Here is a 13,862-nt window from a genome sequence, read left to right as displayed (position 1 = left end):
AGAAGTAAGAACCTGAGAGCTACGTTGTTTAGCAGATAACTTGACAAAGTAATGGCAGTATGAGGTGTTACAGTCCGAGAAAGTGTTGCCCCGATGTGCGATAAAGTCTTTCAATGTGGAAGTTTGAGGAACATGTACTTTTTAAGACCCAAGTGAGTAACGTCAGTATTGGTAATGGTACACTTAAGAGCTATGACAATATGTACACATAATAAAATAAATGCAAGTTAACTAAGATTGCTACCTTTTCAAATGAGCAAAGTGGGACATTTTTTGTATGAACCTGAGACTTTGCAGGACAAGCCATACCCGCACCTATCGCAAAGGTCTGAATGTAAGCATATCCTTATATGATTGGATTTGCTTATACTCCTTCAGATGACATTAATGTGTTTCAGATGCAAAAAACATTCTGTTATTTTTTACAAATTGGTAAAAGGGTAATTTGCATAACACTTTCTAAGTACTTGCTGCATTCATGGCCGTGTTCATAGCTAAAATGTAGGTGCATCACGTGTTGCCCCGATAACGGAAAAGTACCGGTGTTTCAACATATTTTAACACACAGATTTGTACCTTCGACTCAAGCAGGATTGATTTTCAGTAGGTGATCATTCAACTCCCCTTTAGCTACAAGCCTGCACTAATTGAGCACTCGGATATCAAATGTTGCTAAGCTATTTTCTGTAATTCACTGAGTCTCAGAAGTTTGAACCTAACTTGTTATTTGGTTAAGTTGCCCCGATAACTCTCCATAAGTATAGTTCAAAGGTTAGTACTAGGCTAACTGCCCTTGCCAATTATCCCTTTTGGGGCTCAAATCGTGTACCTTGTGTTTGTAAGGCAAATACCTTAACCATTAGGCCATCCTCCCACTACTATGTTAGCAAAAGTCAATGCTGTAACGTAGCAGTCACCTTGAAGAAATTGTAAATAAGCTAAAGATTGCCTCTCAATGTACCCAGTAATTATACTTCTGCAATTCATACAATTTTGTAACATTCAGAATGTAACATTTCACTAAAAGCTTGACAAAAAGTTAGGGTATGGGAGGAGCAAAATAAATATTCATGCAGGCTTGGGCTGGAGGCGTGTTCGGGGCGGGATTTGCTACTGCGCATCATGCGAGGTACTACACTTGGAGCGTCCGCTGTCCGCCGCTTACCAAGAAACCTAAGCAGAAAAAAAAAAAAAAAAAGAGAGAGAGAGAGAGAAAAAACCTCTTCTGAGGTCACCTGACTTATGCCATACGCAGCATTCCCTGGAGGCGAGTGCGTAGCTCTTGTGACGTCAGACTGCTCAGTTCAGTCACGGAAATGTTGCCGCAAACTTTCAGGTTTGTTGTATAACAGTTTTGGGGGTTATTTGCGGAGTGGAGGTATTGTTCTCGTGGGAGTAGTAGGCTGGGGGTTGGTTTACTATTACTGTTTAGTGTCTGCAGTATTCTGGTAACTTTGATTTCTTTGCCAAGTAGTTGGATCTGCTGTACCTACCTGGCTTTGTATCTGGGCAGAAATGACTGGCACGGACAGGTGACAACAGGTATAAACGACACACCTGTAACAGGTGTGCTCTCACTTACTGACGTACGGATTATATCTTTACAGCTACTTTTACCGGTTTGCTTATTTGTATTTTTTGTTGGACCGATTACAAAAGCTTTGTTTCATTTATGGTTGTAGACTGGGGGGTTTATCCATTTGAATTAGTCAAAATAAGTCCAAATCCGGAATTAATGTGTACCCTATAGCTATGCCCAGTGGCTACAAGCTGTCTTAGCAGGATTGTGTCGCTATTTTGAACAAAACTGAACTAAAGGTGGAAAGTCCTTATCCAAGAAATGGTAATAAAGGTGCGCATTTTTCGTCGGGAAGACGCAAAGTATGAAATAGAAGTGGAGGTAGCTCCAGGGTTTACTTTTGAGGAAATGGTGTGGCTCTTTGAAACAGTTTACCGAGAAGTCATCTGGTGCCCACGTTATGGAGGCGGCTATTCGCTTTTGACCCTGTTTAGTCCACCTCATTGTCGGGTAACAAACAGGTGGATGCATGGGGCTGTGTATCATGGCTGGACTGAAAAAGATTGTGAACAAACCTCTGCAGCAGAAAATAATTTCCAGGAGAACTTGCACTGTCCCATCTGTGATGTTGGATTGGTTGACCAGGATTGTGAGCACCAGTTTTTTGGGATCTCTATGGAAGGACACTCGTGGGATACAGGAAGTGAACGTGACTGTGTGGATTGTCAGAAAGAGTCTCAAGGTCGAATGTTTGTGGAAAGTTGGAACCCTGCTCAGATTTTGCTTGCACCCATCAGGTATCCTGAAATAGAGGTAGAACCTGGCCTGTCATATTTTGAGATGCATGATCTCCTTAAGGCGAGTTACATGGAAGCATTGCAAAGGGGACAGCAAGTTCGTCTGTATAGCCCTCCACATAATAGGCTGACTTCAGGTAATGTGTTTCACTTTTATCATGTAGACTCTATGCATGTACACCCTTATTGGATGAAAACGGAGTTTGTACAAAGCTGTGCATTAGAAGGTGGACTACCAGGGGATGTGCACTGTCCCGACTGCCCTAAACTGTTTGAGGATGCATTGGTGCTGCCTTGTGGCCATAGCATCCGGCGTTCTTTGTTGGATGCAAAGTGGAATAGCAAGGAGGACCCTCCCTGTCCAGGATGCTATGAGGAGGCTTACAATGGTATTTTAGAAACATGGAGTAAGAGTGAAAGTAAGGGTCAGCTTATGACTTGCCAGGAAGGAAAGGTAAGGATTTGTCTCTTAAGGAACAGAATTATTCTACAATGGACATGCCTGCATTCTTTTCACAGAATATGTTATATCGTAATGTGCTTACTTGCATTGACTTCACTGAATACCTTGTGCTGTGATGCACTTGCCTGCATTCTTTTTATTAAACACCTTCTGGTATAATGTTCTTACTTGCCTCATTTTCAGTGCATACCACATAATTCACTTTGGTGAATTCTTTTTCACTGAATATCATTTAATGTGGAACCGTACGTTACATTTCTGCTTTCATTTTCTGTCATTATTGTAGGTAACTCAAAACATGTATTTTCTGGACTTCTGTACTGAAATGTGTTTTACTTGTTTGTTTGTCTACTGGGAAAGTTCAGCTGGGTAATACCCGTTTTCTGCAGAGTCCCGGGGAGAAAAGCTCCATTTGCTTACATTGCATTATACTAAGTCCTAGTTAAACAGAAGTAGCTACATCACATCATATTATTTTGTTTTAAAGTGTTACCCACCATACCAATTTTTATCAAATTAATTAATGTATTAATTTGGTTTTTGTTTGGTTCCGTCACAGCCAGTTGCCATCAGCTGTGTTCACCAACTGTTGTACAAATGTTTGTGAGCATTCAAAAGATTAGTAACAGGGGAGTGATGGCCCTCCAAAAAGAAATGTACATCCATTTACTTTGCATTGCTGCATTATAATTCTTGTTTTACATTTAAATTGATTGTCAGCATGAACAAAAGATGTCAGCCTCCCCCCAGTACATCAGTATATTTTTCCCTGAGGCTACATTATGCTTTATGTTCTATCTATTTTAATGCAAACATTTGACAATGTTTTAAGAGCGGGTAAGGATTTACCCCCCCCCCCATCCACCACCAATTCCCTTGTGTATCCTTTTTAAATCTCAGCTGTTGCTTTATATTTTATGATTATATTGTATGTTACCTGCTTGGTTATTAGTTCTTGTGAATATTTGGTGAGTTTCTTCTGCAAGAATACAATTTAATAAATGCAATGTAGAAGTGACCTTGCTTGCAGCACAGTGTCAGGACTTTCTGTCTGGAAGTTTAACCTGAATTAACATGACTATATTGCTTCTTAGCCTTATAACTTTTAAACAGTTTGCCTGTAACCAGGGTTTACTGTAAGTACTAAGCAGTCTGTAATGGTTTGCTCTTCCAGTGTCAGGCATGGTTGTGATGTGTGGATGTTTGTCAGAATGCTCAGTAGACCACAGGCACTCTGGGTATAGTGGTGCTTATTTAGACCATTTCTATAAAACGTACAGTATAACATGAAGCTGCTCTATAGTTAGACTTTAAAAGCTCTAAACCTGTATGTATGTTTGTATTTATTTATTTAATTAGCAATTGTTAACGGGTTGGTACTTTAAGATGTCATCTAACCATTTACTGCCCCATAGCTATTCTCTCTCCACTCTCCAAAATACTAGAGAGATACATACATTCTCAGGTCTCAGACTACCTCCTTACTAACAATCTCCTTTCCAATACTCAGCATGGTTTCCAACCAAACCATAGCACCACCACTGCCTTACTCTCCTTTACTAACACTATCCTTCAGCATAAAAACAATGGCTATCTCCTCTCTGCTACTTTCCTAGACCTATCTAAAGCATTTGACATGGACCCACACAAACAACTCATCTCTGTCCTCAATAACCTATCCTTCTCTCAATCGGTCACCAACTGGTTTCAGAGTTACTTGTCTGATCGCCAACAATCCATTGTATGGCAGAATGACATATCTTCCCAACTACCTGTCTCCATAGGGGTTCCCCAAGGATCCATCCTTGGACCCCTACTCTTCTCTGTTTTCACCAATAATCTAGCCTCTGCCACCAAACATGGCACACTCCTACAATATGCGGATGACTCAACTATCATCTGCTCAGTCCAGTCCCTACCCAAACTGCAAAAAGTCACACAGGAAGCCTTTTCCTCTGTTGAAACTTGGTTATCAGATGCCCAATTAATACTCAACCCAAACAAAACTAAACTACTCATCTTCCAACCCACCAAAAATACTCAAAACAACTCTCACTTTAACATCACAGCAAAATACAACACCGCTATATATCCAACTGAACACACCAAATTGCTAGGAGTGGAAATAGGCAATAAACTAAAATTTGACATTCACATATCCATGACCATAAAAAAGTGCACAAAAAAATTAGGAGCGTTATACAGAAATAAGCAGCAAATATTTCAATAGCAAATTCCCACCTTATCTCCACCCTACGTTATGCCTCTCCAATATATACCATCCTAAGACAATGCGATCTAAAGCTAGAGACCTGCTACAACAAAATTGCCAAATTCTCCACAGGAGCATCCTACCGTAGTCACCACTGTCTCTCACTTGCTGAACTGGGCTGGCTTGAGCTCCCTCACCTCCTTCAATGGTATCAACTATCACTCGTCCACAAACTACTAAACCATCCACTAAATGTCCCATCCCTCCAGAATCTACTCCAACCCTATCGCACCACCAGACCACTAAGATCCAGCAACAAAAATCACTTTCAGATCACTAAAGCCAATAACTCTGCTGGTGAAGCACTATTCTCTTGCACCATAGCCAAATTATGGAACTCCCTCCCACTCACAATTACCTCCGTACCATCATGCACCCACTTCAAAACTTTACTAAAAGCGCACCTAAAAACATTCTGGCTATGCCCTTGCAACTGCCACACTAATATCACCCACCCCATCCAACCACTACCTTTCTTTCCACCACACTAACTACCTTGATTATAGCAAGGTCAGATGCTCATAAGCCTAGTACTTATTATACAGCAGGAACCTCTTATTGTAACATTTGTTAATGTCTGTTATGTACTTCACAGATAAAGATTCTAGTTGTCTACTGATGTACTATGTTCTTCATCTGTAAATATGTTTGTAATTAATTGCTATGTTAAATTGTTAATCGCTATGTAATCCGTTAATCGCTATGTAATCCAGTGTAACTACTGTCTATCTTAACTGTGGAGCTTTTCTCCCCGGGCCTCCACTGAAAATGGACCTATATCCAGTCGGACACTCCCGGTCAACAAATGTAAATAAATAAATATACCTTTTACAGTGAATAGGGTGGAGAGGTCACGTTAAGATTTTTTCGTAAAAATATACTTAAGGTATACAGACAAGAAAAATATGTACAAAATTAGTCTTGCATTATTTATACTCCGTGCTACTGAGATTTTTTTTTTGTCCTTGTTATTACATTGATCATCGTAAATTATTTCCAACTTTGTGCCAAGTTTGTCATAGACTTTTCAGATTGTGAGATTTTTTTTATACACGCTTAAAAAAAATACATTGTGATCACCTCTTGGACTGCATGTATATCTAGTTTCTTTAGCAGTCTTCCAAATCTAGATTGTTTAATAGGACTGTTCTCTCTGGACATTTGCTTTTATGACAGTTCTTGGTGTTTATTGCCAGTTACTGCCAATGACCCTTACTGACTGAAGCCAATTATTTTGAGATGTGTGCAAGGCAGGAAGTTCAGGGTGGCCATTTCTTTTTTCTTTAGCAGTGCCGTAAACCCTACAGAGTGACGAGACAGCACTGTCAATATCTGGCCCCGATTAATCTTACCCACAGCATGACAATTTTTAATACATTCCTCTGGGCCACCTTACGATCTTCCATTGCCGTGCTGATTGGTACCTGTCAACGTTCCCATGGGGGCTGTCTGGCCTGTGGAAGATCTAACTAAAGAGTTCTGAGACCCCCCCCCAACCCCATTTACCTTGGCCTGCCATACCTGTCCTGCCTACCATCACAGAAGGGAGGAATATTCCTCCCTTCTGCCAAACTCGTCTCTTACCACTTTAAGTGTACGCCCTTCCCTGCAAAACCTACTTGTAATTCTGCATAGAAAACCTGCATACCCTCCTGTGACAAATGGACCATGTCTCCATCATACCCATTTGACAAATGTACCCCATCATACCTCTGTGGCCATCTGACCCCAATGCCAGGGTGAGGAATATACAGTGCTTTATAGCATTTTAGGTGCATTGCTAGGGGGGAAATGTCTCTGAGCTGGCAGTTGTCTTAATATTGAAAATTTCTATTTTTTTTCAACAGTACTAGTTTTGACATTTCCGATCGTATATTTTTGTTGAACTTTCCTGGTGTAGCTCCATCATTGTAATATCCTATATGTGCATCCTAGGTTTATCCCTTTGTGACAAATAAACCAGTGTCTGAATTTTCCAGATGGCCAGTTGGCCAGTCGGCCAGTCTCCCCTCTCACTTGTATAAGGGGCTAACTTTTCTTCCTGCTGCACACCAGATGTTGGCCCAGACTTTCAACAACATAGGAGCAGGCGCTTACCTGTGTCCAGTAGTGGTTACTAGTGATCTAGTTCTGGTCAGACTTGCTTATCTGTGTCCAGCAGTGGTTACTAGTGATCTAGTTCTGGTCAGACCTGCTTATCTGTGTCCAGCAATGGTTACTGGTGATCTAGTTCTGGTCAGACTTGCTTATCTGTGTCCAGCAGTGGTTACTGGTGACCTAGTTCTGGTCAGACTTGCTTACCTGTGTCCAGCAGTGGTTACCGGTGACCTAATTCTGGTCAGACTTGCTTACCTGTGTCCAGCAGTGGTTACCGGTGACCTAGCTCTGGTCAGACTTGCTTACCTGTGTCCAGCAGTGGTTACCGGTGACCTAGCTCTGGTCAGACTTGCTTACCTGTGTCCAGCAGTGGTTACCGGTGATCTAGCTCTGGTCAGACTTGCTTACCTGTGTACTGTAAACAACCAGGATGGTTACAGGATGTTTCCTGTATCATGTCACAGGTATAGATTTTTCACTAAAGTTAAGGCAGCTTTTGAGATGCCTGGTGGATCAGTCCGGGTGTGAACAACACCCCTCAAGCCTTTCCTGTATTGCTGTCATCAGCTCCCTCCCCAGCTGTAAGTCCACGTCAGTGTTGTTCTGCTCCAAAGTGCTGCCGTTTCCACTGTGTATTGAACTCTAATGCTACCTTTCTGTCCACATGATTTAGCTTTTCGTATTGATTCCCACATCCTGCACTGCTAGATTCAGCCTTGTCTCCTCAGTTAAGAGGTTAATCCACTTTCATTCTCCCACAGATGTGACTGAAATTAACACCCTGAAGAGTGCAACACCCATTCATTACCCTGAATCACTCAAGGAGTCGCTTTTTTCTTACTCCAGACATTTTCTGTGTCATCTCAGTCATCTGTAGCAGAGCTAGAGTTTACCCTTCAGCCATTTAGCTACCCAGTTCCTCAGTCATATTTCCCCTAGTCTAGCTAGTTTCCCTAGCAGCCATCTGTATGACTGAGAAAGCCATGCAGACCACGGCTACTGGTACTGATAAGAAGGCGACATAAATTTCAGTTAGATTTTACTGGCAGCTCCTCTCATCCATAAACCCATGTTATAACTTATTTTAGACGTAGTTGTGCTCTGGAACTTCGACCATCATTTCCTCAGGATCTTCCCCATAACTTACCTTTCATTTCTGGTAAACTAACATGTAGTTCTCTGGGTTCTTCCTCAGTTTGTGCAGTGGTATCACACTTGCTTTCTTCTAGTCCTCAAGCAGTTCCGTACTGGACAGTGTTCTGTTGATCCTCCTTCAGGGAATCTGTCAGCACATTGGCCAAATTCCTGAAAATCCTTGGAAGCAGGTATCAACGTAGTCCTTGAACTTTAGCCTCCCTTAGGGCAGATGGCTCCATCTTAGGTTTTTTACTTGCAGAAATGATGCTTATCCAGTGCTTTGTTACTTTGTCATACCTCCCTTCAAGCATGTCAGTCTCTTCTTGCTTTACTTTGTGATGGCTGAAACAAAAGTATTTAATCAGTGCCTCAACTTTTTCCCATTTATACATGGTGCCCCCATTCTTCACTCAGCCCGGTGTTCTGCCCCTGTTTCTGTTTTCTGCTGTGCATTTAAGTAATTTTTTCCCACTTCCACTGAGTGTGTCGCCATCCTTTGCTTTACTTCCTAGCCTCACACTCCTGAGTAGCCACCCTGCCCACCTCCTCTTTCTACTGCTACCCGAAACCTCTGGAGAAAGGCAGGAGTACTTTGACCCTGACTCATTTCCACAGCTTGTTCACTACCTGCAACAAAACTGCAGTGATTGAGGTGTACCAGTTTCAGTAATAACAATGTTGCAGTTATTGTTGCAAAAATCCCAATACATTTTCAGTTATGGTTTAGTACGGAAATCGGTCTGTATGATGCAATAAAGTATGTCAACGTAATGCCAACTACACATTGCAAAAATGATCCAAATTATGTTTTTAGCAGCTAGATACTAACAGTATATGCAAAGCTATTAGCTAATTTGGTGTCAGTGGAATTAAATAAAAATGCTAATGTTGTATATTTATGAAAATCATTGATCATCTGACAGATGTGCATGTGCATTATTTGTGAATTTATCCATGTGCATGTAAAACACACTACTACAAAATATATACAAAGATTTTTTTCTGAGTAACAGTTATATAAAGCCATTAACAGAGTAAACAGAAATTCCATACAGTATCATCACTTCAACAGAAATTCCAATAAGTTAACCATTTTAATTGAAATAAACTTGAATAATTTAGTTATATAAAAATGTAAAGATCATAATTAATAGACTTTCATGTTTGTAGTTATATTGTCACCTAGTACTAAACCATGACAAATGACTCCAAGCTGTACCTGTCAACCTGTTAAACAACAAACCTGGAAATGTACCAGGGTGCAGTGAGTTTGTGTGTGTGTGTGGGGGGGGGTTCAAAATTGTGCTGCTGTCCCCTCAGCTAAATAAAAGGGGGAGCAATAAGTACAGGAAGGCATGTCTCTATATACCGTATCTGAAAACACAAGAGTTAAGGAAAGTGGCAACAGTAAGGGAGGAGGCAGAAAGAAAAGAAGAGGAAAGGCTAGGAAAGTTGTAGTAACCTGTAGTACTAATACACAGAAAAGTAATATTCAAGTTACAGTAAAGAACAGAGAGGAAGATATGACTAAAAGTAGCTTTAAAATAACACTGACGGAAATTAGGACAGTATTACAGGAACCACTGTCAGATAGTTGCTGTTATGGATCACAGAACAAGTACTGAAGGATAAACTGCAAATGTGAGGATGTGCCTTGTGAGTGGAGGTCATTGTAGGTCTTTAAGTACTACAGTAGGAAGGATCTTTTAGGCAGGAAGTAACCTGTATAGGCTAAGCTTTATCACTGTGGTCTGGGAAGGAGGGGAAATAGAGATCCAAATGTGAGGTGCATGTTGCAGAACACTTTGTCAGAATCCAGGATGGAAAAAAAATGTTGTGGCATAAGCACCTTGCGTGCACATCCTGCTACTTTTTATCCATTTGTGGTACATACAGTTCTTAACACCATTACCTAAACAAGACTGCTAAATCACAAGTCATTGTTGAAGTTATAGCCACAAATCAGCCTCGTGGCATGGCACATTTAATGGAAAACTCTATACTGCAGTTAACCTTACCCAAGAGTTATTTTTCTTACTATAATATTGTCAAAATATTTCATTGTGCCTTTCAGTTTTGTCAGTGCCTCTTTCCCCTGCCCTAGATCACAAAGATCGCAGCATATTCTAATATGTTCAGATTTTATATTTCAGGAAGTAATCTGCCTGGGCCTATAAGATCTACGGTACACAGTAGTCAGCCTTTTGGCTAAAATGAAGTACAGCAGAGTGACACGACGGTTGACCTAACATTCTCTGTAGGTCTTTGTATTTGTCAGCCCCCCCCACCATACCTCTCAACTATCCAGATTTTTGCCTCATAGTTTGTCTGTTCCTCATAAAATTTGTGGTTTTGTGGCAAGTCACAAGTTAGTACATAATGACATAAGTTTGCGTTTCAGATTTCATAGCCTTCAGGAAATGTATGCTAATACAAGCATTGTTATTCTAACAACTTTCTAAGTTTATAAGATCAGTATTTAAAATATGTCCCTATTTTTGGGCCTTTAGCTCCCCATTATGTTAGGCTTTGTCCAGATTTCTTGTGCTAAGAGTTTGAGAGGTATGCCCCCCACATGCAGAAGACTGCGTTTTTATAAGGTCAGTTAAGTGTAGACATAGTAGCCAAAATAAAATTCTTTTCCAAAGAATCACTTATGTGATAAGTCCTATGTGCTAACACACCAGGGATGAGTATGTTATACAATAACACTATATAAACACGCTCATTTTCCCCTCAATGTTTTTTAACACCATGAAACTGCCTCATTCACATCATAAAGTAATTCAAGTTCATGAAATTAGTATTGGTTCTGCCTTTGATGTTTGCCAAAAGTACCCCCAATGTACCACAAAACTGCCTCCTGTACTTCAGGAGAGAAGGTACTTGTATTGGTAACATATATTTAAATATGCTTGGAAACTATTTTTGTTAGATCATTTGCTTTTATTACCATTATAACAGAGTGTCCTTACTGCACTTTGCTCTAGTGGCTGTGAGTACACTGCAGTCACTAAGTGTAGTTATTTCAGTAGCTGGTGCTGCTACATTTGTCCTCCTTTTCCTTAGCTACAGTGTCTGGCTTTCTTGCTTCTGTTTTCTTAACTGTTGATATTGGAGGGTCCCATGTGGTCAGCACTTCATTTTCAGTAATTCTTTGTGGTTTATGGTTTCGATGCTTCTCGGCTATTTGTAGACTGCAATGTTTGTATAATCCCCAGTTTAACAATCTTGCCACGTTATTTTGCTATTGACTTTGGCCATTGAAGTGTTGAGAATTATTTTCTGTGTAACTGCATATATTTTAAGCACAGTCTAAAAACAAATATTGCAGGCTTTAACATGTCTTTTGAAGTCAGAAGTGTTAGCCACAACGGATGAAAGCTACTAGGATTATAAGCTTGGGGCTCAGTCCTGATCTTTGACAAGGGTGGACCTTATCCGAGATGCAGAAGATACAAATAATAATAATATGTATCTTTGACATTCTCCAGCATGGTCACTGGCTGTTTGGCGTTTCTGCGGTAGCTCTTGTCCTCCAACTGAAGCTGCATGATTGGTAGGAAGGGCAGTGGGATGTTTTGGGTTATATTACCTGCCTTGGGTAGCCTGGAAGACAGTTCCAGAGGCAGCAGTGTCACCTACTCTGATTGGAGTATCAGAGCTTTTTGTTTAACAGGAAACTTCTTTGCCTATGTCATTAACTCAATAATCATAACCTCACTGACAATTTTAGTTACAAGCATTTTACATCAGAGAGCATACTGGTATGATTTTATTTACAAACATTATATATCACTTATGTCCGCCCAATCATTCAGTCAGACATTAGAGTGCATTCATATCCTGCCTTCTTTTAAACACCATTCCTCTCGTATTGTTCCCACAATTCCTATTTTCCCTATGCAATGCCCTGCTACCCTTTTCTAAAGATCCCAGTTCCATTTTTTTTTTCTGTTACTACTTCTACTAAAGTTGGCTTAGACTTTGATTTCCATTTTCTAGTAATTGCCTTTTTGCCAGCCACCAAAATTAGACTGAGCAAGGCCTTAATATGTGTAGGCAATTTCGATTCTCTAGCAAAGCTCATAAAAATCATTTCACTAGTTACACCAGTCTGCTCACCTGGTATCTGAAAGAGTAGTCTGCAGGGAATCTTAAGTCTGTCAACTCATTACACTTCCAGAAAATGTGTTCCCAGTTACCTCTTTCTTCCTGTCATACCTCCAATATGTCTAGCTGAGGAAACATTCTCTGGAGTCCACTTGGGGTATAAAAATATCCATGCAAAAATCCTAAATCTTCTAGATTTTGTTTCATGTTTGGGAAACAAACCCATTTTTTCTTTGTGAACGCCATATCCAATCTCTCTCCCCAATCCTTTCTAACATCCTCAGACTGATTCTTGTATATCTTATCATGCAGTATTTTATACAGCAGCTTCTGTTCTAGATTCTACTAAAAACTTTACCATTGCTCAACTCTTGTTGAAGACCCTACTATTTCTTTCTATTTGCCCTCCCTATCAAGGATTGATATCAGAGTATAGGCAACCTCTAATCAGCAGTCCAACAATTCTTAGGCCGTTTCCATTCTATTACCTTTCCTTCTAGTTATTTGCTCCCAATGCCTTGGTTCCTTTGCCAGTCTTCTCCAATAAATTCCAGCCCCCTCTTGCCTGTTATTGGTATCCCTAATTGCAGTCATCCCTATCAGTAGAATCTCCTTTCTCCATTCCTGTGTTGGCTTAGTTCTTAGAATATTTTTTGCTACTTTATGAATGTATTATTCTGTATGATTATTGTTTTTTCTCCTAAAAGGTTTGCATCTAAAAGCCCAGTCTCTCCATATTTGTTGAGCTTCCCCTCCGTTTCATCATTCTCCCTTTCCACTTTGAATTATAGTTTTCTGCTTATGCTATGTATAGGAGCCTTAACTGTGTAGCTCTGAAATACCCCTTCAAATCGAGCCATCCCATTCTGCCTTGTACTGTAAGAATCAGCTTATCCCACTTGACTGTTGCCGTCTTCCCCTCCTAGATAAAATCCTTAAGCTCTTTATTAATTGCTATGCACAACTTCTCCTCTGGTTGATAAAATATGCCTGACCTGCATATAAAACTAAAGGGACTACAACATTCTACCTGCTTGTATCTTACTATCCATCTGCATATAACAGAGCTTCCAATTTCTCAGTTTTTTTAGTATCTTCCCACATATCCTTAGTTGCCACACCCGAATCATTTTAACCATACTCCTAAATACATTTTATAATTTCCCCATAAATGTGGCTATTACTGAACCAATTCATATGTGGGTACATACAGTGGATATAAAAAAGTTTAAACACGCCTGTTAAATACCAGGTTTTCGAGATATAAAAAAATGAGACCACAATACATAATTTCAAAACTTTTCCCATCTTTAATGTGACCTATAACCTGTACAATTCAATTGAAAAACAAACATCTGTTAGGGGGAAAAAAATAAAAAAAGTACAATAAGCTGGTTGCGTTAAGTGTGCACACCCTTAAACTAATACTTTGTTGAAGCACCTTTTGATTTAATTACAACTTTC

The 13,862-nt window shown here is 40.1% G+C and overlaps 1 protein-coding gene across 3 annotated transcripts in view; it reads left to right on the top strand.

Annotated features, from left to right (window-relative positions):
- The first annotated feature begins 1,112 nt into the window (after positions 1-1,112).
- The window catches only part of LOC122801681, a 40,990-nt gene continuing 28,240 nt past the window's right edge, over positions 1,113-13,862 (top strand). The window contains exon 1 of one of the 3 annotated variants that reach the window (XR_006364782.1): positions 1,113-1,336. Coding sequence is in view for 1 of the 3 variants with exons in the window: in XM_044071191.1 (XP_043927126.1) it covers positions 1,841-2,453 (613 nt within the window). In the remaining 2 variants the exon portion in view is untranslated. The other 2 variants (XR_006364783.1, XM_044071191.1) reach the window with 2 other exon arrangements.

This window comes from Protopterus annectens, chromosome 5.part0, assembly GCF_019279795.1.
Source record: "Protopterus annectens isolate FY-2018-M chromosome 5.part0, PAN1.0, whole genome shotgun sequence".
Lineage (NCBI taxonomy): Eukaryota > Metazoa > Chordata > Ceratodontiformes > Protopteridae > Protopterus > Protopterus annectens.
This window is presented reverse-complemented; position numbering and strand designations above follow the sequence as displayed.